The sequence below is a fragment of the Aethalodelphis obliquidens genome, unplaced genomic scaffold, assembly GCF_003676395.1.
Source record: "Aethalodelphis obliquidens isolate GAN/ISIS:26980383/991018 unplaced genomic scaffold, ASM367639v1 scaffold22, whole genome shotgun sequence".
NCBI lineage: Eukaryota > Metazoa > Chordata > Mammalia > Artiodactyla > Delphinidae > Aethalodelphis > Aethalodelphis obliquidens.
Window position 1 is genome coordinate 2,381,295 of NW_020837966.1, and position 27,416 is coordinate 2,408,710.

The 27,416-nt window shown below is 54.5% G+C and overlaps 2 protein-coding genes across 2 annotated transcripts; one reads left to right on the plus strand and one right to left on the minus strand.

The window, feature by feature from the left end:
- Window positions 1-425: 425 nt before the first annotated feature.
- Window positions 426-27,385, minus strand: TKT (transketolase). Its single transcript, XM_027121096.1, has 14 exons — window positions 27,137-27,385; window positions 17,824-17,941; window positions 16,891-17,004; window positions 15,989-16,086; window positions 11,594-11,785; window positions 9,603-9,721; window positions 7,932-8,125; window positions 7,024-7,188; window positions 5,706-5,862; window positions 3,732-3,862; window positions 3,041-3,124; window positions 2,840-2,933; window positions 1,416-1,538; window positions 426-715 (listed from the first exon to the last, which is right to left on the minus strand). The coding sequence occupies exons 1-14, from the start codon at window positions 27,241-27,243 to the stop codon at window positions 540-542; spliced, it is 1,872 nt and encodes a 623-aa protein (XP_026976897.1). The 5' UTR covers window positions 27,244-27,385; the 3' UTR covers window positions 426-539.
- On the plus strand, window positions 3,869-9,139 carry LOC113628001 (dihydrofolate reductase-like). The gene is made up of 3 exons (XM_027121101.1): window positions 3,869-4,111; window positions 7,856-7,912; window positions 8,624-9,139. The coding sequence occupies exons 1-3, from the start codon at window positions 4,026-4,028 to the stop codon at window positions 8,718-8,720; spliced, it is 240 nt and encodes a 79-aa protein (XP_026976902.1). The 5' UTR covers window positions 3,869-4,025; the 3' UTR covers window positions 8,721-9,139.
- Window positions 27,386-27,416: the final 31 nt, after the last annotated feature.

Below are 27,416 nucleotides of genomic sequence, written 5' to 3' on the forward strand. Positions count from 1 at the left end.
AGGACTGCTGGGTCTGTGGTGCTGGGTGGGAGATTCTTGTTTTTCTTGAAGCCTGCAGCTCTGATGCCAACCTGAGAGCTTCATTCTTTCTCTGTTTCCCTCTGCTTCTCTGAGGTTGCTGGTTAAGAGGGCATGGGAAGGAACTGGAACAATAAGCAAGTGTCCTCCCTACCCCAGGAGACCTCGGACCACAGAGGTCAGACTATAAGGCAGCTCCCTAGACCCCTGGGGCCGGGCCAGCTGAGGGTGAGAGTTTCCACCTCTGGGCTGGAAGGCAGGTTGCAGGCGAACCTGGTGGTGCTTGGGAAGCAGCAGCAGCAGCTCAGAACCGACTGCGCCAACCTCCCTACTTCTCCCTCCACCCTTCCTCCTCTGAACCAGCACTGGCTGCATTCACATCAAAGAAAAAACATTTCAGGAGCCAATTCATTTTTCTCAAAACATATATTTATGACTCCTCTCGGTACATCTTTGAGCACCTCTGCCGGGATCTCAGGAATGTGTAGAACTCACTCCCACGCTGTACCCCCCACCCCCCACTAGGCCTTGGTGACCAGGCCCCGCACGGCTTGCGCGATGGCGTCCTTGTCAATGCCGAACATCTTGAGCAGCTCTGTTGGTTTCCCGCTTCTTGGCACATGGCTGACAGCCAGGCGAGTGACAGTGACGCCAGGCTCGCCCATTACTGCAGAGGCCACTGCCTCACCTATGCCACCTGGACAAAGGAAAGGAGGTGAGTCAGGTGATGCAGCCTCAGGTGAGCAGTGGGCGGGTCCCCAGAGCCCCTAGCTGCCCCCCCGGGCCCTGAATCAGCCTGAGTTTATTCCCTTTCCCAAGGATGGGGGGCTGGCATATATACCAGCCACCGTGCCCTATGCCTGTAGCCAGAGCAGACATCACCAATCACAGTACTTATTTTTTTCATAAGCCCAAATATGGCCTCTGAATCATATTTAACACCATCCTCTGGGCAGCTGTCATCAACCGACATCTGCACTTGATCTCAGGGTCTAAGCCCGTCTATTCCCCTGGGGCCTGCTTTGGAGGAGAGAGTAGTGTGTATTTGTAGAGGATGGCTTTGTGGAAAACTCATTAAAGCCAGAAATTTGTGTCGCTTTCCCAGTTTGATTCTGCACAACAGCCTTGACTTTCAGGTACTTCAGGGACATGACCACTGTGTGCTCTTAGCACGGCTGGAACCCTCTCGGGCTTCCTGGGTCAGGCAGGGATTCAAGGAGCCATTCCAGCCATTGAGTTCAAGGGTCCCCAGGCCAAGCCTGAGGTCTGTTAAGAGGCCAAGTCCCAGCTGCTCTGGGTTTCCTGGGCCGCAGCTACCCTCCTGGGGCTGGGATAAAGGAGGATGTCTAGCCCTATGCCCCCAGCCCTCCCAACCTGTGTGTCTCTGGCTCTCTCACCTTCATAGTAGTGGTCCTCCACGGTGACGATCCTGCCCTTGGTAGCACGGGCACTGTCGAGAATGAGCTTCTTGTCCAGGGGCTTGATGGTGAAAGGGTCCAACACGCGAATGTTGATCTTCTCTGTGAGGGGAGGAGAAGCGGGGTGGGCTGAGGGGAAGGAGCTGGGCGCCATGGGTCTGCCCTTTGGGGGCCTTTGATGGGCACCCTGTGAGGGGGCCTGTCACACAGCTGCCCACCCCCGATGGCTCGGCCACCTCCTCTGTTGATCTGTGATGCCCGTGTCCTCCATACCCACCCCTCCACCTTGGAGCCTCCCTGGCCTGACAGGAGCAGCAGGTCTCAGGCAGGAAGAGGAGCGCCTCCTCTCTCCCCTCATGCCCTGGGCTGCAGTATCTTGGCCTTTGGACCGACCGTCAGGGAAAGCCAGAGGGACGGCCGCCTCCAGGGGTCCGCCCTGAGGTAAAGTGAGGGCATGTGGGGTGGTGGGGAGGGGAGCTGTGGCTACAGGCAGGACAGTGTCAGGTCAGGAGGATGGGTCAACCCTCCCCCTGGATCTCCAGCCCGTCTCGCTCCTGCTCTGGCCCTCCTCCCAGTTCCTCAGAGCTCTGTTCCTTCTGCCTGGGCCTCTTCGATACCCTCTTTGCTTATCAGTTCCTACTCACATCTGAGGTCATTTTCTTTTCTTTTTTAAATTTATTTATTTTTGGCTGCATTGGGTCTTCGTTGCTGCGCGCGGGCTTTCTCTAGTCGCCGTGGCTTGTCTTGTTGCAGAGCACGGGCTCTAGGCGCGTGGGCTTCAGTAGTTGTGGCACGTGGGCTCAGTAGTTGTGACTCCCAGGCTCTAGAGCGCAGGCTCGGTAGTTGTGGCACATGGGCTTAGTTGCTCCGCGGCATGTGGGATCTTCCTGCACCAGGGCCTGAACCATGTCCCCTGCACTGGCAGGTGGATTCTTAACCACTGCGCCACCAGGGAAGCCCTGAGGTCATTTTCCTAAGGACACCCATGTCCACCCTCTCCTGGGTGCTCAGCACGGCTGAAATCTGTTGTGATTCTACTGCAGGGGAGGCTAATGCCTGTCTTCCCTACAGCTAACACTTGTGAGCTCGCAATGATAATAATAATGCCAGGTCACGTTTATTAAATCCTCAGGACAGCCCCGTGGGGAAGGTGATAGTACCTCCATCATGGATGGGGAAACGAGGCACAACGATGCTGAATAACAGACTTAATTAGCAGCCAGCTAAGTAGATTCAGGCTCCAGGGCCTCTGATCTGGCCACCATGCTGGGCACACAGTGAGTGCTCCAAGCCTGGCTTTTAGTAATATTCTCATCATTTAATTCGACGAGATTTTTCTTCACCCAATACGGGGTCTGCAGTTAGCACCCCATCTAAGACTTTGTGGGTCCCACCCTCCTTACCTTTCTTTAGCAGGTCAGCAGCAGCCAAGGCCTCATGCAGGGTCACCCCAGCCCCGATCACAGTCACCTGGTCGTCCCTGCTCTTCAGGACCACCTGGGGGCAACATGGGGGCCAGTGAGGCTCAGAGTCTGGTAGACTGGGGTGGGTTCCGACCTCAGGCTCTCTCTGCGGGGTCTCACTGGGGCATAAACCACACCGACCTTGGCCTGTCCGATTTGGAAATCCTCATTGTTGTTGTAGATGATGGCGTTTTCTGGGCGGCTGGTCCGGATGAAGCAGATGCCCTGGAATGAAACAGAATAACTGAGGATTTCAGGACGCAGGACTTCCAACCTTGAGGACTGGAGTCTTTCCTCTGCAGCACGTGCCTCTCCAAATATTCCTCCTGCGTGACAGCCAGCCCCAAGCCCCAGATGGAAGATAACTTCTCCATCAGGTAGACTGGCCTCCAAGGACTGCACACCCCCCCCCCGCCCCCCCCCCCAGAGTGCTGTGGCTCGCCCCCTGCCCTCAGAGGGACGAGAGCCATGTGAGACATTCCAGTCAATGGCAGCGTGGCTCTGGTTCAGGACTCAGTTCATTCCGTCTTGGAGAATTCAACTCAGGGAGGGCAGACAGGCATCAACTGCTGGATTGGCAGGGGCCGCCAGGATGCTCAGTGGTGAAAGAGAGCGGTGATCAATTAGCAATGTCTGCCACGCAGCAGGAAGGGTGGTGTGTATTTCATTTTTCCTGGTCTAACTCCTCCAAGCCACACCACCAGTGCAAGGTCAGGAGACACCACTCTGGGGCAGCAAATGATCAGCTCTGGGCCTGCATACTGGCCTCCCTTCCCGTCCCTTTAGGGAAGTGCTAGCTGCCAGCTGAAGAAAGAACAGTTAAGTGACCTACCTTTCTATTGGCTGCTAATTCCACTGCCTTCTCCGTAGACACCCCATCGCTTGGGTAAAAGACGGTTGACATGGGGACAGACCGAAACATAGCCAGATCTTCCAGGGCCATCTGGGAGGGCCCATCTTCCCCTGGGGTGTGGGAAAGGATATGCTGAAGTAAGACCTCATGCGTGGAATGGAATCCTGGCCCCAAACCCTGTTTCAGAAGTCCAGGGACAGAATTTCGCGCCAAGCTGGCGGGCTATCCCCGGCAGTGTGACGTGCTAGCTCGGAAGTGTTTTCTGCCACCGTCATGGTTCGTCTGCTAAACTGCATTGTCGCTGTGTCCCAGAACATGGGCATCGGCAAGAATGGGGACCTGCCCTGGCCCCTGCTCAGGTAAACAGAATTTGGTGATTATGGGTGGGAAAACCTGGTTCTCCATTCCAGAGAAGAATCGACCTTTAAAAGTACAGAATTAATATAGTTCTCAGTAGAGAACTCATGGAACCTCCACAGGGAGCTCATTTTCTTGCTAAAAGTCTGGATGATGCCTTAAAATTTATTGAGCAACCAGAATTAACAAATAAAGTGGACGGGGTTTGGATAGTGGGAGGCAGTTCCGTTTATAAGATATCCAGGTGTTCCTTCTGATGTCCAGGAGGAGAAAGGCATTAAGTACAAATTTGAAGTATATAAAAAGAACAATTAATGTGAAAGTGATTTCTGATCTATTTAAAGCCTCCTCCTCCCCCCCCCCCCCCAAAAAAAATTATGTATTTTTTGTTGTGGAGACTGTTGACTTTAGATCTATGGATAATTATTTCTAAGCAAAGTACTTTTTTTTTTTAAGCAAAGTACTTTTATTCCCCATTAATCTTAACTAGACTGTATCAGATACCATTTGTGAAACATTTCTTGCTGTAACTGCCTGAATGCCCATCAAGAGTCAAGAATAGGTGACCAGCACGTGCCTAGGGTAGAATATCTACCAAGACAGCCCAAAGTGGCAGCGTCCCCTGGCAGCATGAGTTGAAACCAGAGCCTATAGAGCTAGGAGCTGGGCAGATGGGTCCAAAGGTCAGAAATAGATTATAAACAGAAGAGTTAGCATTCAGTTATTAAAATTACATCAAAAGAGGGACTGTGAATTACTTTATATCACACTTTTGAAAAAAATTCTGTTCACTCAGACTAGGAGTCAATAAGTTGAAAACTCCAGGATACTCCACAGAGATAGTAAAGAGGCAGGTACGAGACTACCTTTTCGGTGGTTAAAGGAGAAGGTCTGAGACCTTAAAAAACTTTGTTTCTGATCTTCAATGAGATTGCATGGGATGCTACAATGATAGAATAAGAATTGGCTGCTCTTTACAAAAAAGAATAACCTAATATCAAGCATAATGGCTAAAATTAAAAATTCAAAGAGGTGAAAATTGAGAATGAATATTGCTAGAAACCAAAATTAGTAAGTTAGAAACTAAACTTCACAGAATTAAAAAATGAAAATTAAAACATGTTTTACCCATCACTTTAGCAAAGATTTAGATTAAGTATCCAAAAAAAAAAATTAGCATTTTCTGCCTTATAAATTGGTACAACCTTTTTAGAGTGTAAGTTAGCAATATCAATTAAAATTCAAAGTATTCTGGGTTTGGACCCAGAACTTCCACTTCTAGAAATTAATCCTGAACAAAGAAATGGACCCAAGAGTATTTCTTGCAACTTTCTTTTTCAAACTTGGAAACAGCCCAAATGTTGATTAATAAGAAATAACTAACCAATATGTCTATAGAATGTAACATCTGCAGCAGTTAAAAAGAATGAAGTACTGACAGAAAAATGCCAAAAATTGCTAAGTAAAAGAAGCAAATTGTGTAAAGTACTCAAAATGTTTAATAAATGTGCATGTGTGGGAAAAAGCAAACAAAAAAATAAAATAAAAAGAACTCCGGGGACGTCACAGGTGTGACACCCGGCCACAGCTCCTTACCGATGGACACGCCGCAGTGGGAGCCGCAGAGGTTGATGTTGCTCTCGGAGATGGCTGCCATGCGAATCTGGTCAAAGGCCCGCGTAAAGAAGGCTGCAAAGGTGCTGCAGAAGGGCACCGTCCTGTCACGTGTGGCACAGCCCACGGCGATGCTCACCTGGGGGCAGAGTGGGTGGTGTCAGCCCAGAGGAGGGAGAGGGTGGCCAGGGGGGCCAGGACCCCCAGGGCCACCTCTTGGGAGGTGAGGGTTCCGTCATCCTAGTAACTGTTAATTCTCCTCCTCCCATGCAAGTGATCCTGTGCGCCCACGGACTCCACAGTCTGTTTCCAAACTCCTTCAACTTGAAATCGTAATTTCACAAGTTCTCTTAAAATCACTCTCCTGGGGAACACTTTTCTAGCAAGAAAAGCCTTTCACAGAGCAGGCCAGTAAGCTTGAGCATGGATGGTCCATCCTTCCCAGGCCTCTGCAAGTCTCCTCCACCATCTCCCTGCCACCCCAAGGCCTCTGCAGAGACCAGCCCTCGCAAGCCCTCTGTATGCCCAGAGGCCCCAGGCCCCATATGCTGGCCCAGAAGCACTGAGTGCAGGCACTGGTTCTAAATTGGCATCGCCTCCACAGCTCCGAAACCCACCAGCTGACAGGAGCCCTCCTTCCCCAGCCCCCCACCCCCTGGCCCCGGCCCCTCCAGCTGCCAAGGCTGGAAGCCAGAGACAACTTCAGGTTCAGGTGGAGGAAGAACTCTGGATGCAGCAGAGTCAGGTGGTCTCCAGGGGGAGGAAGCTCCCAGTTCCTAGAAGCCTGCAGGCCAGGCTGGGCTCCTCGGCCAGGATATTTTGAAAAACAGGACAAAACACTGTTCCTTATTTAACAACCACAGATCCTGACAAGGAGCTGTTAACCCAACTGTGTGCATGACAGGGGTCCACAAAGTTCTCTCATCTCTGTATTCCACAGGGTAGCAAGGGCCAAAGCCTTGTGCATAAAAGGGCCCAGCAGACTTTGGCTGCTAGTTCCAGCCTCCTGGCTGTGCCTGCCCTTCCACCTGGAGGGCCCTTTACCCCCAGAGAAAGCCCCTCCACCACAACGACTGGCCTGCGTGCAGCATCCCCTGCTCAGCTCTCCCGTGTGCACTCACCCAGCCCTTGGGTGTCACAACACCCCTCCCCCACCAGTTACTTGAGGTCAAGGGTCAATGCTGGGTCCTAGCTGTTTCTAGGGCCTAGCAGGCACCTGGCACTGCCAAACACGGCTGCTCAAGGGAACAGGAGGGGTTCAGCCCTGCCCCTGCACCCCTCAGACCCCAGCTGCACCCACCATGTTCTGCTCAGCAATGTAGCACTCGATGAATTGGTCTGGGTGCTCCTTTTTGAAGAGTTCTGAGAAGGTGGAATTCTTGGTGTCCCCGTCCAGGGCGATGATGCGGTCGCTGGCGTGGCCCAGCTTGGCCAGGGCCTGCCCATAGGCCTTGCGGGTGGCTATCTGTAGGGAGGAGAGTGGGAAGGCTGAGCACCTCGGGGGGCATGTGGCCTGGAGCCCAGCTCAGCCTCTGGGCCATAGCTTCCACCAGGGAGGAAAAGGGTAAAACAGCAGAAAAAGGAAGCCCAGCAGCATACGGCCCTATGGAAACTTCTGTAAGGGTGCCAATAAGAACTTAAAACGATCAATGTCTTGGGTGCAGCCTCTTGTCTCCAGCCCGGCTATGAACCATCTGAGCTGGAAAAGATGTCCTAACAACCCCATTTCCCCAGCCCTGTGAAAGAGACCTGTGAACGCGCCCCACTCTGCACGAGAATACACTGAGGGCCTGGGAGTCAGAAAGCCTGACTCAGGTGGCACTGATGGGTCCACAAGGGGGAGTGCCCAGAGCCGGGCAGGCCTGCCCTTTGCCTTTGCCTGGCCAGAAGTGGGGGAGTCCTGAGCGCAGGCCAAGGCCATGATGGACCGGGGCTGGGGAGGGGACTCAGAAGCTGTCAGCTTTGATCCCAGTAGCTTGCTGTGTGACTATGGGCAAATCCCTTGCCCTCTCTGAGCCTCTCTGCATGTAAATAATTCCAGAGCTGGCTGGCCCCATGAAAGAACTGGCAGGAGCAACATCTCAGGGTTCCTCCTCACCCAGAACTAATCTAATCTCTCTTCTCTTTCCCAGCCCCAGCCCTGGGGAACCAGAGAACCGCTGCCACCCTAGCCCAACCAGTCCAGAAAAGTGAGGCCCAACTGGGTACCTTGTCCCCAACTTTGTAGCTGGGTGGGGTGGGCATTCTGATGTTGGTAATGTCCACCGAGGGGGTGTCCTCCTGGGGGGGTTTCGCCAGGATCTTCTTTTTGCTCTGGATCTGGCTGAAGATTTCCTGGATGATCTGATCAGCCATGTTTTTGGGGAGGGGCTTCCCATGCCAAGACTCCTTATCTTCTATCCCTATGGGTACAACGTAGGAGGGCAGAGGGACAGGTAAGGTGAAAGCTCCCAGAGGGCCAGGAAGCTGCTCGAGGGGGCCTAACCCTCCACACGTCAAGGGCAGGCCACCATGGGGGTCAGGGAAGGAGGACCATGGTGACCAGCACTCAACTGCAGGCCCCTGTTGAGTAGCAGCCCAGTCCCCCAGGAGCTCCCAGTGGGGAGGGGGCATGTGTGGTAGATGAATGTTGCTGGCATGCCACCCCATCCCATTCCCCTTGCATCACCTCCCCACCCCAAGCCTGCACAGCGTGGGGTCTGCTGTAGAAATCACACTCAGTTTGTTGCATAGGTTGGGAGAGGAAGCTGAGGCCTAGGGCGGGGGGAGCACCGCCAAGGTCCCCTATGCATCAGTGAGCAGCAGACAGGGCTCTGTAAGCCCCCAGGTGCAACCCCTGTTGGGGGGGGGGCATCTTGCCGTGTGGGGACCAGTGAGACTTAATAACCCTCTCCTCTAAGGTCACCTCAGATGTCACCACAGCCTGGAGAAAGCCAAGGACTAACCCTCCCAAGCAGCCCCCAGGAGTTGAGGTTTCCAGATCTCACGTGGTGGTAACACCTGAGGAGTCAGCATCAGCGGCACTGAGGCCATGACTGTATCCCAGAGTCCTCTCCCAGAAGGTTCCAGAGCTGTGCACTTCTTCCCAGATACCAGTGAATATCCTCATTTACCTCAAGTCCACACAGGCAGAGGGGGACGTGACCCCTGGTGGGCAGGGGGAGAGCCGGGCACATGGCAGTGAAGCCAGCCCGGAGCCTGCAGTTAGCCCTTTTAGTGCCAGACTCCCTGTATCCCTGGGCAAGTCCCTGGCCACTTCTAGCCCCATCTTCCCATCGTCACAATGGGCAAGGGCCATCCCAGCCCCAAGCAAGGGTCTGGAGCCCGTGCCTAGGTGCTAGGGAGGGGCTTATGTCTGCACGGCTCTCAGGCCAGGCACAGGAACCATCTTCCAGACGCTCCTGGGCTGCCCACCTGCACAGGCCTCTGGAATCACTTTTCCATTGCATGAGGGGTACCCTGCTTGCCTCCTAGGGAAGAATCTAGGTCTCCCCAGGATTTCCTGGGGCTCCCTGCATCAGCCCTTCGGCTCAGGGCAGACAGCTGGAGCTGTCAAGGTCGCTCTGCAGATGCCAGGCAGGGAGTGTCCTCTCTCCTTACCCACAGTCCTTCCCAAGTCCTCCCTCTCCTCCTGCCTACACATGACCCCCAGTCGAGACCAGCCAAACCAGGCTCTAAATCCCAGCTCAGCCACGCTGCCCAGCAAGTCTCCTGCTCCCCCTTCCCTGGACTGGGTGCACTCTGCTGAGGAAGCAAGCGGCTGGCTCAACCCCAGGCACGGGCTCTCAGAGGCATATGCCTCCTAAACCACCCCCTCTTCAGTCAGCCGCAGGGCCCAGTCCCGGGGTGGTAGGTGGGAGGAGACTCGAGCATACAGACCTGTGATGCCTCGACCCTTGAAGGTCTTGGCAATGATGACCGTTGGCTGGTTCTTGACCTGCCCGAAGGCCTTGCACAGCTCCTCCACGCTGTGTCCATCTACGATGATGGCGTGCCAGCTGGGGACAGAAAGAGGGCGTGAGGGGCGAGGGCCCTGAGAAGGGCCCTGGGGAAAGGCCCTGCCCTCGCTGCACTGCACGGCTGCGATCTGGAAAAGAGCTGGAGGAGCTGGGGTGCCTCAAACCTGCTGGATTCCGATCTGCGTTTAATTTTCTCTTTTCACATTGTTTTACTTCCTCTTGTCTGCCTTTGAACAGATTTTCCTCCTCTCTCCTAAGTAATGCAAAGCCTAGTTACTTATTGTCTTTCATTCCTGAGCTATTCATTTCCTACTGAAAGCTGCTTTTAGGACAATGCAGTGGGTTTGGAATCTACTGCTAGATTTTTGATGAATTTTTATTTAAGGGACACATCCGATCACTCCATAGATAGTGGACGTGGTGCCAGAAACTTGTATAAAATGAGTCATGTTGTCAAACATCCAGAGGAAGGAGCGCTTCTCTTTCAGGCAATCCCTTTTGGGACACTTTTTGGCAGATTAATAGTAACAGAAGTAGCAGCTCACACTTATTGAGTGCCCACTCTATGTAGGCACGGGGCTGAGCACATATTAACCCATTTAAACCTGTTTTTGGGCTTCCCTGGTGGCGCAGTGGTTAAGAATCCGCCTGCCAATGCAGGGGACACGGGTTCGCGCCCTGGTCCTGGAAGATCCCACATGCCGCGGGGCAGCTAAGCCCATGTGCCACAACTGCTGAGCCTGCGAGACACAACTACTGAAGCCCACGTGCCTAGAGCCCGTGCTCCCAACAGGAGAAGCCACCGCAATGAGAAGCCCGCGCACCGCAACAAAGAGTAGCCCCCCGCTTGATGCAACTAGAGAAAACCCATGCGCAGCAACGAACACCCAACGTAGCCAAACATAAATAAATAAAATAAATTTTTAAAAAAAGAATAAAAGCAAATTATTAAAAACAAACAAAAACCTGTTGTTGTCCCCATTTTATAGACATGTAAACTGACATACTGAAGGTGGAGTAATCTGCCCAAGGCCGCAAAGCAAGTTAAGTGATGAAGCCAGGACTTAAGGAATCTGGCTTCGTTGCCACAAGGTTATGGACACAGACCCAAGGATGCTGCCGGGGTTATACTCCAAGTCCCCAGCCCGATGTGGCCTTGAGGAGGTCTGTCCCTGAGGCATGTTGTGGCTGTTTCTTCCCCTGTCCAACAGAGAATCTTTCTTCTCTTCATTTTCTCCCTCTGTAAGGTCACTCAGAGATAACAGCCCTGTGTCTGCTGTGTGATCAGGTACTGCAACTCCAACTCGACTTTCCCTGGTCATCGGCTCATCTATGAAGGGTGGCCTTGAAGGCCCTGGGCCCTCAGAGCCCAATTGCAGAACTTGTATTTGGGGTAGGGGAGGGACATCAAGGTGAGGCCCTCTCTGGCTGACACCCGCCCAGATGGACCTCCCTGCTTTGTAACACGTGACTCTGAATTCACAACCATCCAAGGCCCATGGGGGAAATCTGGAAATCCTATCTCCCGTTTCCCTATGAGAGGCCTGTTCCTCCTCCTGTCACAGGAGGTAACCAGTGGCCTGACGTACTGAGCGAGCCTGGTCCACACCGTGCACCTCCTGCCTCCTCACCCAAGAACAAGGTGAGGATGTGTGAGATCACGTTATGTGGAAGTTCTGAGAGCCATCACACCACCCAACGTGCAAATAAAAGAACTTGCTCAGAGCTGGGCCTCAGCCCACAGATCCATGGCACTGGCTAGGGCGGCCACATGCCCTGTGAGTCAGACCCTGAAGGGAGACCTTCTTTTGATGGGGCTTAACCTCTGGCTTCAGCCCCTGCATCTGCAAAGCTTTTGGCACAGAGGTATCCTTTGCTATGAGGGTGCTCAGGCCACAGCCTCGTACGTACCCGAAGGACTCGCAGCGCTTCTGGTAGACGTCCATCTGATGCTGCAGCGGGGTGGGGTCGCTCTGGCCCAGGCGGTTGATGTCAAGAATGGCGACGAGGTTGTCCAGCTTGTAGATGGCCGCAAAGGCCATGGCCTCCCACACGGAGCCCTCTGACAGCTCCCCGTCTCCCAGCAGGCAGTAGACACGGTAGCTGTGGGGGGGTGGGGGTGGGGGGGTTAGAGACCGGCCCCCCTGCCTGGCCCACGTGCCCCTGGCCTTTCCCTCTGGGACGTGCAACAGCTGTGCCCACCCCAAGTCCACACCCAGTGAGGAAGGGGCTGTGAAGGAAGCTGTCAGGAGCTCCAGAAAGTAGTACCAGCTGCCAAGAAACAGCTCCAGACAGCAGTGTGGGGTGGTTAGGGCATGAAGAAAATGGTGAGGTTCACAGGGGCTGACTACTCAGGCTGGGCGGGAGGGCCTTGAGCCACCCGCTGCCGGAGCGCACCCACTTCTCTCCACCCCACCGTGAACCAGGACTGCTGGGGTAGCCCTGGGACTCGCTAAGTGGGCCAGAGAGACAGAGCACCTTTCTGCTCAGAGGAGCTGGGCCAGGGAGGCCATCTGTGATGCACCCTAGAGGGAGGCTTCAGGTGAAGATGAGCACGCACGAGGGGGCTTGAAGGCCGGGATCACGGTGTCGGCAGGTGCCTCGAAGGATGGTCTCCTCCCAAACTTCTGGGGCTGGTTCTTACCCAAGACTAGAGCTGGGCCTAGGCTTTCTCCACCCCAGGGGCTATCTCCTGCCCTCAAAACAGGCAGCCATGATTGTTCCAAAGGCAGTGTGACACGGTAAAAAGAGCAATAAAGTTGCGATAAATTACCCAGAAACAGAACCTTCCCTGGCTGGGGAGGGTGGAGCCAAGGGGTGAGGCTGGAGGCAGGGAGGCCAGTTCAGGGACCTTGATCCCAACACCCAACCCCCCAACTCTGCTTAGCACTGAGTAACCCTCTCAGAGAAGGTAAGTGCAGTTGTTATTCCCAAGAAAACATACAGACAAGGAAACAGGCTCAAAGGTCAAGGCACCTGCCTGAAGATCATGCAGTTGGGGAGCAGCTGAGCGAGGATCCAAACACAGGCCTGACTGCCCAGTCCAGACTGTTCACTCCCTGCTGACTAGGATCGCACACAGGGGGAGGGGCAGCAGGATGCCGAGACCCCCTTTCCCCCGCCCAGCGTCCAGATGCGTGACCCCAGGGAGCGAGGCTGGTGCCTGGACGGCTCGGAGAGATGCAGCCGCCCTGCTGCTGAGTGGGTTGGGCCTCCAGGCCTCCCTGCTGCAGGGCCAAGGCAGGGGGAGCTGAAGAGAGGCGGGGACGGCTGTGGTGCTGCCAGCATGACTCAGCACCCCTGCAGGCCTCCAGGTCAGGGAGGGCTCCTGCATCCTCCCCTTGCCACGCCAGGCCCGTACCTTCGCTTCTGCGGCCTCCAGCCGGCCAGGCCACTGGTTCCCCCACAAGGAGCAGAAGGTCCCACTCACAGAGGCTTATCTTAAGCTGGGTCTTGCAGGCTGCAAGGGGGGGCCCAAAGACACTGCAGGGGTGGGGTCTGGCACAGCAGCTCCCGAAAATGACCAGCCTGACAGGGCTAAGCCAGAGAAACCTGTAGGGAACTCGACTTCCCCAAAAAGGGATTCCAGGGAAGCAGACTGGCTGCCTTCCCAACCCCACACCCACTTCCAAGGAACCTGAACTGGGGCCAAGCGTGGAGTTCCAGCATAGCCTCAGACTCAAGTCAGGAAGGCGGTGTGGGGAGACACTGGGGGTGCTTGTGAACAGGAAAGGGGGTCCTGCAGAAGCCAGGGCTAACCCTGAGGCCGCATATTTCCTGAAGCTGTTAGATTCAGGGTAGGGCTACAAATGCCCAACATTTGCTGCAGGAGTTGGGAAACCACCTCAAATATCCAACAACAGATGACGGTCTAAACGTGTTACAGCATCCCCATAAAACAGAACAGTATCCAGTCATTAAACCTAGCTCTTGGACTTCCCTGGTGGCACAGTGGTTAAGAATCCGCCTGCCAATGCAGGGGACACGGGTTCCAGCCCTGGTCCGGGAAGATCCCACATACCGCGGAGCAACTAAGCCCGTGCGCCACAACTATTGAGCCTGCGCTCTAGAGCCGGGAAGCCACAACTACTGAGCCCGTGTGCCATAACTACTGAGCCCGAGTGCCACAACTACTGAAGCCCACGCACCTAGAGCGCGTGCTCTGCAACAAGAGAAGCCACCGCAATGAGAAGCCCGCGCACCGCAACAAAGAGTAGTTCCCACTCGCCGCAACTAGAGAAAAGCCCACGCACAGCAATGAAGACCCAACACAGCCAAAACTAAAAATAAAATAAAAAAAACAAACACTAGCTCTTGACAGGGTGTGAGAAAGTGTTCAGATTTTTCTAAAAAGCATTGGGTAAAATTGTATAAATACTAGGATTATAAATCCATTAAGTTTTTTCTCACAATAACGTGGAGGAAATAGGATACACGGTTAAGTGAGACTGAAATGGGGGAGAGGTGGTTAAGAATAAGGAAGAAGTTTGTTTCTTTCTTTTTTTTTTTTGGCCACACCTCGCAGTATGCAGGATCTTCATTCCCCGACCAGAGAGTGAACCCATGCCCCCTGCAGTGGAAGCTCAGTCTTAACTACTGGACCACCAGGGAAGTCCCTCGTTTCTTTTTAATGCATTCCTGTATTTTAGATTAGTATGTATTTTATAATTAAAAAAATTATTTAAAAGAGAAATGGGGAATTCCCTGGAGGTCCAGTGGTTAGGACTCAGTGCTCTCGCTGCCGGGGCCCCAGGTTCGATCCCTGGTTGGGGAACTAAGATCCCATAAGCCATGTAGTGCAACCAAAAAAAAAAAGAAAAGAGAAATGGAACAGACCCAATTGGATGTGTGCTCCCTGGCTGATGGCTGGACAGACCTGACTGGAGGCTGGATCCAGGACCTCTGGCAGCTGGCGCAGCCTGGTAATTCCCTTAACCCCTCAGCCTTAGCCAACCCTGGCCACTGAGAACCCAGCTAAACGCTATCTCCCTACACTGGCTTTTCCCATTATGTTAGGGTCAGGAAACGACCCTTCACGAGGAATTATTTCAAGCAACTGTAGAGAATAATTAACTCACAGCTCTGGTTCTGTGCCAAATAAAATACTCTTAAACACACATCCCATTCTTTGTGACTTTCTTCACTGCATGGTGAATCACTTCTGGGTGTAGCTGAGCCTGGCCCCAGAGCCCAGCCCGGGAGGCTATGCCGTCAGGTAACACTGGCCTGAGTCTGGAAGGCCTCGCAGCCCCAGCCCACCTCCTGGAGAGCTGTCTCAGGAGCTTGCCCTGCACACAGTAGGCGCTCACTGGGGTGGAGCATCCAGTCAGGCTCCCTGCAGCCACCTGCCGCCTGCAGGCCAGACTCCCTCGGCCTCTCCTCTGGGAAGCTTCCCGCCCACAGGGCTCCCCGAGCCTGCTGTGCTTCCCTCAGGCCCCTCAGAGCAGCCTGGGGACCCTGAATATGGACTCCAGATGCACACCCTGGGTTCACATCCTGCCTCCACCATAAGGCAAACACCTTACCTCGGTCTCCCCACCTGTGAGAGGGGCAGCTGTACGCACCTTATCACCTCATCAAGGTGAAACCCTATAAAGCACAGAGCGCAGGGCCCTAAACGGTAAAGGAGTGAAGAAACCGCTCGGACAGCCTGCAGCCGACACGCCTCCCCTCCGCAACAGACGCCTGTCTGCAGGCCACGGCGGACGGCCTTGCAGCTGAAACCTGCCTCGAGGGCTTCTCTCCCAAGCTGCCTGGTGCTGCAGCAGCAAACCTCTCTGACCAGGCTGCTCACCCTCCACAGGCCACTCTCTCCAGGGTTCATCTCTTCCCTGGCTGCCACGTAGGGGTCAGGGAGGCCCAGAAACACCCCCGGAACACCCCCTTTTCTCCTTTCCCGAGGTAAAGGCGAGTGGCTCCGGCCTGGGTTCTCGGCACCTAGTCAGGCATCGAGAGGTGGGCCCACCTAAGACTTCCAGGGTCCAGGTGCCAGGCTTGGGGGGAACACGGGAACTCATGAGCCAAAGCGCTCTGGCCAAAGAGCATGTGGCTCTGGACGCAAGCCTGGCCCTACCGGTCACTATCCAGGGACTCTGGGCAGGTCCCTTCACTCCTTTGAGCCTATTTCCTCATCTGAAAAGGGAGCTGGTCCTGGTACCAGCCTCATGCCACACATGCACGGTTAGTTACTCAGTTCCGACTCCGCCCTGGGCAGGCAAGGAGGTGCCTGGGGCCAGCGAGTAAAGCTGGGCCACCAGGACCCCTCCCAAAACCATCGTGGGTGGGGATGGGGAGTGGGAGTGTTACCTGGCTTTGTCCAAGTATTTGCCGGTGTAGGCCATCCCGCAAGCGGCCCCGAGGCCTTGGCCCAGGGAGCCCGTGGCCACATCGGTGAAAGCTTGTTTCTGTCATGACAGAGGGCTACAGTTACCACAGGCAATGTTTCCCAGAAGTGCCTCCCAGGATTCTAGCCCTGTGGCCTTGGGAGCCTCGAAGCCATACCCCACCCATACCCGGGGTGCAGGCAGGTCTGCAGAAGGCAGAGTGTGTCTTCTCATTATTCCCCTACAGCAGTAATTGTGGGTGTGGTTCAAATACCAGCTCGGCCCATAGGGAGCTGTGTGACCTCAGGCCACAGACTGAATCTCTTTGGGCCTTGGTTCCTTCACCTGTAAACAGAGCCCACATTATTCACCTCACACAGTGGTTGGGAGAATTCAAGACAAAACTGAAGTATTTGGCCCTAGTGGGTGCCCAGATGGGGCATCACAGTTTCCATGGTAACCCCATGAACTCCAAACGTTTGCAGCGGCCCGAGGAGCACACCGGGCCCCTTCCGTGGGTGTCACCAGCATCCTGCTGTGACCCCCTTAGAGAATCCCTGGTGAACCTCTTCGCCCAAGCTGTGTCTAAGTGGCCAGGGAGGCCCAGCAGGGAAGGGAAGCCGGTGTTTGGTGCCTGGGGAGAGGCCCTCCCTGCAGTTGACCCAGAGTGCCCTGGGCTGGGGCCTTAAAAGTCTCACCCTGCAGCACAAGCTTGGGGTAAACAGCGTGCCCCCAAACCCCTGCTTCTTCCTTCCTTTAATGCCCTCCTCTGCCCTCCAACACCCCCTCAGCTCCTCAGTGGGTGCCCTGCTCCCTTCCCGCATGCCTTGAGAAACAGGAAGTGGAACCAGAGGGCTGGAGAGGCTCCTGGTGGGGTGCACTTACCGGGACAGGGTGCCCGTCCAAGTCAGAGCTGATCTTCCTCAGGTTCAGCAGCTCTGCCTCGGGCAGGAAGCCGGCTTCAGCCCAGACGGCATACAGGATGGGCGCTGCGTGGCCCTGCAGGGGATGGACGGTGGGGGGATGGGTCAGATGAGGAGCTGTTCCCGCCACGCCCCGAAACCCGGGGCCTGGCCAAACCGAACCTACTGGCCTGGGTATCCCTTTCAGGAAAGGAAGCAAGTGAAGGCTACCTTCCCTCCTTTCATCCCTCTCCAGCCCAAGGCTCCCACAGCCAAGGCGGAGCAGGCCCTAGGACAGGTGCAGGGGGAGCGCAGCTGTGAGGCCCGAGGCCAAAACCCCAGCAGGCAGCCGGCCGCCCTAATCCCTGGGTTCTGGCGTGTGAGTGGACCTGGACAGACTTCTAAGCTCTCATGCCTACCCCAGGAGACCAGAGGCCATGGAGCCAGGCCTGGGTACAGGTGGATTTCGGGGTTTCATGGCATAGTTTGTGGCTATGGTTCTCAAGCAGGGCGGCGGGGGGAGGTGGTCAGTGCGCCCCATCCCAAACCCTACTGCAGGGCATCACCACTCTTGAGGGAGCGAGCGTGGCCTGGGTACTGGCACAGCAGAGACGCGTGTAGAAAGCCACAAAGCTATACCCCCGACCTGGACTCCAGTCCTGCCTGTCAACACCAAACATGGCTGGAACACCCAGACCATTTACATTATCCCCTACTAATTCGGTTGTTTATTCCTTAGCTTGGGGTTAAGTTTACCAGCTGGGTCAGCACAGAGCAAGACACCGAGGGAGGGGCCAGGCGGAGCAGATGGAGAAGAGTGGTGAGGGGCTGGCTTCACACCAGGGAGGTAGGTCCCCTTCTCACCATTTCAGGGCCCACCCAGCCCCAGGTGAAGGACAGAGGGCTGGCCTCCTACCTTGGAGAGCACAAAGCGGTCGTTGTGAGGGCTCTGGGGATCCATGGCCTTGTAGCGCATGGTGTGGAAGAAGAGGACAGCCATGATCTCGGCGGCGCTGCAGCATGACGTGGGGTGGCTGTGGCCCAGGAGAGAGACAAACGCATGCATCACAGCCCTGAACCCCTGATCTACAGGGCTTATCTCACGCCCACAGACAGGGACCTGGGGGTGCAGGTCCCAAGGAGTCACGGGCTTGGCTTGTCAGAGAGCCACGTGCTCCTCCCTCCTGGGAGGGTTACATGGGGTCTCAAGGAGGCACTGCTGGCAGCATGGGGGTTGCACCCTCCCAGGGGCCAACAGTCTGGACCCTCAGAGTCATGGTAATTGAAGAATTCTGGGGCTGGACTAGAGTAAGAAAGGAGGAGGGGTCCAGGAGACTGCGGTGGCCCCTCTATGAACAGTTAGCTAAGTCCCAGTGGGACTGCCCAGGACTCTGCCCACTTGTCGGGGCAACTTGGCCTCCTAGGCCCCCAGTGCTGGGCCTCCTACGGCCCTGGGCAGGGGCTAACGGACGAAGGCTCCCAGCAGCCTCCACCCGCAGGGTTGGTAGTCTGAAAACTGGGCCTTCGGGCTCTCCAAGAGCATCACTGGGCTACGCGGCAGGCTTTTAATGGGCATTCTGAGGGCTGGTACAGCCACCAGAAACCATGTTTCTGCACAGAATTTAAAAGGCAAAGCAATCTCTTGTCTTCTACAAAGGCTACAATCCTGGAAAAAATAAAAACTCCTTCTGCCTGAGACAGGCCTGGGGCGGTGGCTCAACGGGCCTCCCTTTTTCAGGCTCTTGTTCTATTTGCTGCAGTTATTTGAATGGCTACTGGGCAAAGGACTTAACCAGGGAACGTACAAGGATTATGTCTTAGAGATGTGACTTATTCAGGTTTCTTAGGACCCACTTGATTGATTCAGCCCCAGCGCCCAGGAGTGGAGACTGGAGTTCCCGGCAGGACAGCTGTGATTCCTGAAGGCCTCTGGTCCACAGTTTGATTACAATGTCAGCCTCAGGGCACGTGCCTCCCAGCCGCTCCCTCCATGCAGCTCAGCCAGCTCAGCGCAGCCTTCTGCCGCTGCTCTGAGGCCCTTCACACTAAAACATGCCCACTGCCAAACCCAAGGGCACATGCACCACCTGGAGTTCAGTGGGCCTCCCTCCTCCCTGCCAGCCGGCTCCCACCACGGGTTAGGGGTGAGTCACTCCCAGAGCAGACACATTAGTAGAGAAATCCGGAACTGCCCATGCTGGTTTAGTACCCACATCCCCAGCACACAATCGTCTTATACTTAACCATTTCTACGAACTCCTGGTCATGGGGAAAGACACTAGACCTGAAAGAGGGAGGTGAGGAAATGTGAACGAGAAACCTTTCCCCGCCTGGCAGGAACCCAACTCCCTTGTCGCTAGCGCAGAATTCAGCTGGGGGACACCCCAGTCAACACCAGCCAGGCTGACCTCCTGCCCTTCCCCTCCTAGGGCAGCCCCATCCCTGAGGAACCCTCTTTCAAAAGTCATGACCCTGTTAGGAGAACAGCGGGGGAAGGATGTGGGTGGAGAGCAGGCCAAACTGCTCCAAGAGAAAGAAGGCAGACACGGACGGGAGCTTGGCCTGCCCTGCCCACCTGGCGGTTCCCAGGAAGGGGCTTCAGGGAGAAAGGGCTGTGACACAAGCACTTTCTGCACATGGTGGAGGTGTGCCTGGCCCAGGCAAAGCTGACGTGGTGGGAGGGAGGTCACCCACGAAGAGACACCAGAAGTTGAGAAGTAGTTGATTTGAACCATTCCTTGCGAGACCCATGGGGGTTGAGCCTATATTTCCTCCAAAGCCTGCATCCCGGACACACTACTAGCCCTACCTTCATACCTGCCAAATAAAAACATACGGAATAAGGGATCCTTGGGGGCCAGGTGTCTGCTCCACCGCACCCCAGAGCTTTCAGGGAACTCCCTCTGAGAGGTGTCCCAGGGTGGGGATATGGGCCACTCAGGCTGTGACTTCAGCACATGCTTCACCTCCCTGAGGCTCAGCTTCCTCACTTGTAAATGGGGTGCTGTGTGGGGATGGCGGGGGGTCCATAAGACAATGAACTCAAAGTGCCCACGTGACCATCGGCCACCACCATCTGCTGGAAGACCAGATGCCACACTTCTCAGGGCCTCCAACTCCTCATCTGCAGGCTGGGACCGCGGCCCTCTGCGGACCACGGGGCAGGCAGGAGGGAAGAAATGAGCTGAGAATTGAGATGGGGCTCTGCAAACCGTAAACTGCTGAACACACAGGAGACAGTTACTTTTAGGTGCAACTTACTAGAGGAACTTCAGTGTACAGAGTCTCTGGTCTGAGGGCCTGAGATTCTCCTGTAACCCCAGCCTGCCCTGGGGGTACAACTGTGGGCGGGGGCCCACCCCAAGGTGCTGTGCAGGACAAACCCATGAATGTAAACTGGCAAGAGGCAGGGAGGGGTGTGGGCAAGGTGGGAGGCTGCAGGGAACTTTATCCACTAAGCAACTCTTTGTGACGCATGGGGGTTGTAAGTTTGTTCCAAAACCTGTCCACTTACTCCTAATTAGTTCAATCTATGAAGGTGGTGCTGAGGCCTTACAGCTGGGCCTAGGTAAGTCTCCCAAAGGCCCCCCACCTCTGGGAGGACATTCTTCCAGATGTCCCCACCACCACCCTTCCCTTCAGCATTCACTCTGCTTGCTCACAGGTTTCCCTGCAGAAAAAGTGCAGAGAAGATCCCTCACCCCCTGGCTGGGCTCCTCTCCATTATCAACAGATAATGCTGCCAGCTGCTGGAAGATGGCCCTTCTCCCACCCTACGCATGTCCTACACATGCCTCAAGGCCTCAGAAAATGAACCGGGGAGGCGAGCACTACAACAGCCTCTCCCATGCTTAAAAATACAAAGAAAAATAATCTGTTATGAAGAAGAAATAAGTCCCTGAAGGAAAAAGTAAGAAATATGAGTTGAAAACCAACAGTTAAGGTCCAACCTAAAAAGTTAAAAAATATGGTGAGCTCAAAGACAGTAGAAAGATAAAAAATGGAAATTTATGAAATAGGAAGCAAATGTACAATTTTTAAAAATCGAAGTCAAGAGTTAGCTCTTCAAAAGAGGAAAAAAAGGGACTTCCCTGGTGGCACAGTGGTTAAGAATCTGCCTGCCAATGCAGGGGACACGGGTTCGAGCCCTGGTCCAGGAAGATCCCACATGCCACAGAGCAGCTACGCCTGTGCACCACAACTGCTGAGCCTGCGCTCAAGAGCCCGTGAGCCACAACTACTGAGCCCATGCACCCCAGAGCCCGTGCTCTGCAACAAGAGAAGCCACCGCAATGAGAAGCCCGCGTACCGCAACGAAGAGTAGCCCCCGCTCGCCTCAACAAGAGAAAGCCCGCGCACAGCAACAAAGACCCAACGCAGCCAAAAAGAAATAAAGAGGATATTTAATGACAATATATTCCTATAATGGAATACTATGCAACAACCTCAACAAGATCTCACAAATACAACACGTGAACAAAGCACACTGCTGACAGATCTCTACAGCAGGGAAGACCACACTGTTTATGAATTTATACAAACGTTATAAGACTATAAGGAAAACAATAAAATGCAAAACTCAGTGTATAGTTCTTTCTGGGGGAAACCCTCCTTCTGTGAGTAGGGAGAGACACCCAGCAGGTTCTAAAGCACTATAACGTCCTAGTTCTTAGGCCTGGAGGTAGGTACACCCAGGATAGTTATTTATAACATGTACATCATTTGTATTCTTTTTTAGGTATGTATTAAAAAAAAATACTCAGGGGACTTCCCTGGTGGCATTCTTAACTAGTGGTTAAGAATCCGCCTGCCAATGCCGGGGACACGGGTTCGATCCCTGGTCTGGGAAGATCCCACATACCGCGGAGCAACTAAGCCTGTACGCCACAACTACTGAAGCCCGCGTGCCTAGAGCCCGTTCTCTGCAACAAGAGAAGCCACCACAGTGAGAAGCCCATGCACCACAACAAAGAGTAGCTCCCACTCACCGCAACCAGAGAAAGCCCGCGCGCAGCAATGAAGACCCAACACAGCCAAAAATAAATAAATAAAATAAATAAATTTATATATTAAAAAATAAACATTAAAAAAGAAAATACTCAGGCAAGAGAATCGCAGGATGCCAGGACACAAGCCATCCTTGTTCTTCCTGTTCCTAGAACCACCTGGGCGGGCTCCTGTCTGGAAAGACTGCCTCCACACCTCAGACTGTGAAGAAACAGAGCTATGCCCCACACCACTCCCTCAGAGAAGCCCTCCCTGACCTCACGATCTAAAATACCTTCTTCAAGACTCCCCTGGCGGTCCACCGGTTAAGACTCTGCGCTTCCACTGCAGTGGGTTTGTCGGGGAACTAAGATCCCGCATACTGCGTTAGAAAAAAAAACAAATAAACCTTTTTCCCCTCACTCATACTTGCCGCCAACTGACACCATGTGGCTATTTGTTGCCTGTCTATCCTAGCTGCAACTCCAGCTCCAGGAGGGCAGGGAGTTTGAGTCTTTTCACTGTTGTAGCCTCGGGTCTGAAGAGCATCTGGAACAAAGAGTGCACACATAAATGATGTATCCTGGCTCCAAGACTCTAGGGATGTCACCTCTCTGAGCCTCAGTTTCCTCAATGTAAAATGGAGACAGTAGCAGAATCTGACTGAATGAGGTAGTATTTGTGTGTAAAGAGCTTGACACAGTGCACAGGAAAATGGCAATTGCTCAGTAAATATCAGCTCTAAAGATACCAGATACAAAGTCGAACCTCCTTCTCATTTTGAGGATGGGACCACTAAGGTCCACAAAAGGGGGAAGTACCTTGCCCAGGGTCACACAGTCTACCATCAGAAGAGCTAGGAGAAGAGCAAAATGCTAAGAGAAAGTGAAGAATGGATAAACAGAATGTAGTATATCCAAACAATGGACTATTCAGCCATAAAAAGAAATGAAGTACTAATTCATGCTACAACATGACGACCTTCCAAATATTGTGCTCAGTGAAAAAAGCCAGACCCCCAAAGACCTCATTCTGTAGGATTCCATTTATATGAAATATCCATTAGAGTTAAAAGGGGAAGTGGTAAATTCACTAAAACTTATTGTAAGTCACTGTCAATATACTAAATTTATTAAAAGCCACTGGACCATACACTAAGAATGTTATGATATGAAAAGTATACCTCACTAGAGCTATAACAGGATGATCTTTAAAAGGAAGAAGGTGCTCAGAGCCCAGCAGAGGAAATACCTGAGCAGCCACACTCCCTTAGCCAGTTGTGCAGCCCTCAGAGATTACAGCCAGGCCACGGGTGAGACTGACTTCTGAGCACAAGGCCAAACAGTTCAGGCCCCCGCCAGCTAGACCCACATGCTGGGGCCAGCTCCCACCAGCCCACCCCATGGAGTGGACTTCACCTCACTGTTCAGGGCGGGAGCACAGAGTCTGCCTAAGGACCCAGCGTCCAGGGCTGGTAGCTGTTGTCTGTGGCAATAAGGGAGTTCCTGATTTTGTGAGACTGGGCTCTAGTGACAACAGGCCTCTGCCTAAAGAGGCAAAGTCAAGGGGAGTCAGAGCTGGTGGTCCAGGGGCCACAGTGTGATCAGCTCACGGGAAGACAGGAGAACATCTCAGACCCTAGCCAGGTGGCTGCACCAGGTTCCCAGCTTCAGGAAGCACTGCCCATCAGCCCTGCTGAGTTCAGAGGCAAAGAACAGGGTCATTGCGGGACAGCCGGGTGTCCTCACACAGAGTTGGGAAATGCTGCTGCTGGGGTAATCTCAACGGGCTTGCTCTTGCCTCAGTCAGGGCCAGGCTGGGGTGAAGACAGCCAGAATGGAGAAGCAGGCCCAGGCAGCAGTTTTCTGCCCAGAGAGAGCACTCAAAGCCTCTCAGAGCACCAGAACTGGGTAGCAGGGAGGGATGTACTTCCAGCCACTTCAAGGTCACGTGAATCCCCCAGGACATGAAACCCACAACAGGAGGTGGCAGGACCCCAGAGCTTGCTCATTCTGGTCCCCCAGCCCCACCCCGGAGAAACCCAGTTCAAAAACCACCTATCTGTGAACTTCTCCTTTAGAGATGGGGAAACTGAGGCCCTGGGATGGGAAGGGTCTTTCTGACAAGGGCACAGCCAGTCGGAACACAGCCAGGGTTAGATTCGTCTCCCTGTGCCCACCAGCCAGGCCTGGCCAGACCTTACGTTCCTGAGTATCCACCCCAACACTGTGGGTCAGAGTCCCGGGGACGTCTAGGCACAGCCTGCACCGCCAGACCCGGGCCTGACTCTGACGGCGTCCTCAGATGACACTCAGCACTGTTTGGATAATGCCAGTCTAGCCCGCTTGCTGAGAACTCAGAAATCTCCACCATGAGCCTCAGCAGGAAGGGCCCCTCTGACAAGGCCATCAAGTCTTATCTTTTAAAGCCTGGATGAGCTGGACCCTTGCCACGGCTGCCACAGCTCCCCCAGCACGCCGAGGGAGGGGCAGGTGACCTGGAGAAGCTGTGGGTGTTGCCACAAGGAGCCCTCTGTGCAGGCTCTGTCCCTCAGCAGCTCGGACACAGAGGCCAGTGTCCTCACTTCCCGGGCCTGGTGACGTCCACTGTCACTTGGTCAGTGATGGCACAGGAAGGGGAAAGCTACCGAGATATCAGGACTTCACCGAATCCTGAACACCATGGCCTGGTCCTCACTGATCCAATGTCAGTCCAGCCTCCACAGTGACCATGAAAAGACCTTGGCCTAAGTGCTGTTTCACCACCGGGGTGTAAGCTCCCCCAGAAAGGAGACAACCTGACAGGATGGTCACTTTGGCCGCGACTGCACAGAGCCGGGGCCTCAAAGCTGAGCCTTCACTTGATGGACCGCACCCATTGCTGTGAGGGAATAGCCGGCCTCAAAACCAACATCTGGAGACCTGTTCAAGTCTTCCTTTACTGTTTTTTTTTTTGTGTGTGTGCACCCAGAGCTCTTGGCACATGCCTTTCAAAATCTCTTGTGAAAGAGGTAGTAATAGTAATGTTACTTCCTTCTGAAAAATTAAGTTTTTTCTAAGTATTTCTTTTTTTTGGGGGGGCCTTGCAGCATGTTTTTTCCTAAGTATTTCTTTCCTGCACTTTTTACGCATGCTTAAAACGAACAGGAATCACTGTATCTTGCACTTTTTCTTTTTGTAAATGGACACTTTGAGTTCAGTGAGTTCCTCCCTAAGGCATTACAGTGTAAACCTGGGTGTAACTTAGTTGCCAATCCAGTATCTTTTCCCCATAGAAATCAGAGTTTAACTATCTAACAAAGACCCAGGAGACCCATTGGACACCCTCTCCCTTTGGGAGCCCCCCTCCCCCAGCTGTAAATGTTATTTCATTTCTTTCCAAGTGCCTTCAAACTGACTGAGATCCCTTATCACTGTGCCTTATCTTCCCCTTTCTAGTTTCTCTCCATTTTCTGGCCTGGTGCTGCCTGCCTGCCCAAGAAGTCTTCTTGGTTAACGGGAGCCCCTCACTGGACAGCATGGAACAGCTACCAATGACCAGCTTGGGCAAGTCACTCAACACACTAGCCTCACTTTCCTCATCTATAAAATGTGATATGACAGCATCTGTCTCATAGGGTTATTCTCAGAATCCATAAGATAATATTAGCAATAAAGGATGCTCTGTGTCACACCAGGGATACTTATTGACCACTCAAGATCCCTGTAATTGTCTACAGGTTTTATCTAGACCTGTAAGATGCTCGGAAGTGTAACACTATTTTGTGTCCCCCCAGCTAGACCGTCAGGAATCTAGCTAGAGAGCTCCTAGCATACAGCAGGGCTCAACAAGGTTCTGCAGGGCAAATGATCCCCTAAAGTGGTCAAGGGAAGGGGATCCAGTAGTACTCACCAAGCAATATAGGTGTGCAGACCTACTGTGTGCCAGGCAGGGGAGAGGGCACCAAGAGTAAGCCAGGTCCCTGCCTGGCCAAGGGGTACCCCACATGATCGGGTACCAGCCAGAAGCAAGCAGACTTGGCTGGGAAGGTTTCTGGAAACCATTCCCCAGCCAGACTTCAAAATCATTTCATGAACCCATCACATGCTGTCTGGGCAGCCTCATGCCCCGCCCCAAAGGGCTGGAATCCTGAAAACCACTCAGTGTGTAGGCGCTACTACTGTTCCCATTTTACAGAGCGGCGAAACAGGCTCTGAAGCGACTCAGTAGCTGACCCTCTCAACTACCCCACCTGATGCCTCCAGCTGCAAAGTGGCCAGTTATCATTACTGTCCCTTGCAACTGGCCATCTTCAGAGAAGGCTCCTTGGGATGGGCAACAGCCTTTCTCCATCTTCTGAGCCATTAGGGCTGTCGGGAAAGAACGCTGGGGGATGGGCCTCTGACTTGAGGAAAGTGCACCTGGAGGCTGGCCCTGTATGTTCACCCCAAGGCCCTGGGGCTTGGTTCTTGGTTCTCTTAACCTTCCAAGTCTCCCCTCCTCCACCCCATCCCCTCCTCCTGCCCCCACCCCAGAGGAGATCTTAGACCTTCCCTCCACAAGGGATGCCAGGGCTCTGCATCCACGTGGCCACCTTCCTCCTCACTCTCCACTCCTGGAGTCTCAGCACCCCTGCTCCAAAGCCAAGAGTGGCAGGAATGTGACTCTGAACAGGAATGTGAGGTGGAGAAGGGGACAGGTAGTTTGAGGTAGGGACAAGGCCGGGGCCCCCAGGCTCGTCTGCAAGATGAGGGGTTAAAACAGGCGCTCTCGAGTTGGGCAGCACGGGTTCAAATTCCAGATGTCGCCGCGTGTGACCTCGGGCAACTGACAAATTCGGAGCTTCAGTTTCCCCACATGTGGGTGGAACGTTACCAGTTACCAGGGAGGAAAGGGTCCGGGGGCCGCGCGTGCCGAGGGCACGGTACAGGGCTTGTCTCTCGGCGAGTGGGCACTAATGGTGGCCTTCCCGGCACGGCCGGCGAGGGGCCTCCGCAGTGCGTAGCCGCTCGTCCCCTGCGCCTTTGAGCAGCGGGGAATGAGGGGCCGAGCCGGCCTGAGGCCTGCTGGGAGCCGGGCCCCAGCGGGCGGAAGCCGGGTCGAGCGCGGGCGCGGCGGAAGGCTCCTCCGGCGCTGACCTGCGAGGCGCGCGCTCCGCCATGTGACCGCGCCCCCGGCCGCCTCCCTCGTGGTGGCACCGTGCAGCGCGACACGGAGCCGGCGTGCCCGCGGCCCCGGCGCCCTCGTCCTGCGCCCTCACTCACCCCGAGCCGGCCGCCGTGGTGGCCTGGATGGAACTGATGCGCAGGCGGTTGGCTGTGTCCTTCAGGGCCTGCAGCTTCTGCTGGTCTGGCTTATGGTAGGCCTCCATGGCGCGGCCGGGCGAACGGGCGGGTGGGGAGACAGAGGACGCGGAGACGCAGCGCAGCGTAGCTGCCGGCAACTGCTAAGGCCGGACGCAGCGCTGGGGCGCGTTAAGAGTGCCGGGAGCCGCCCGCGGGGGCGGGGCGCCGGCATCACCCCAGGTTGCCCCGCCCCGCCCCG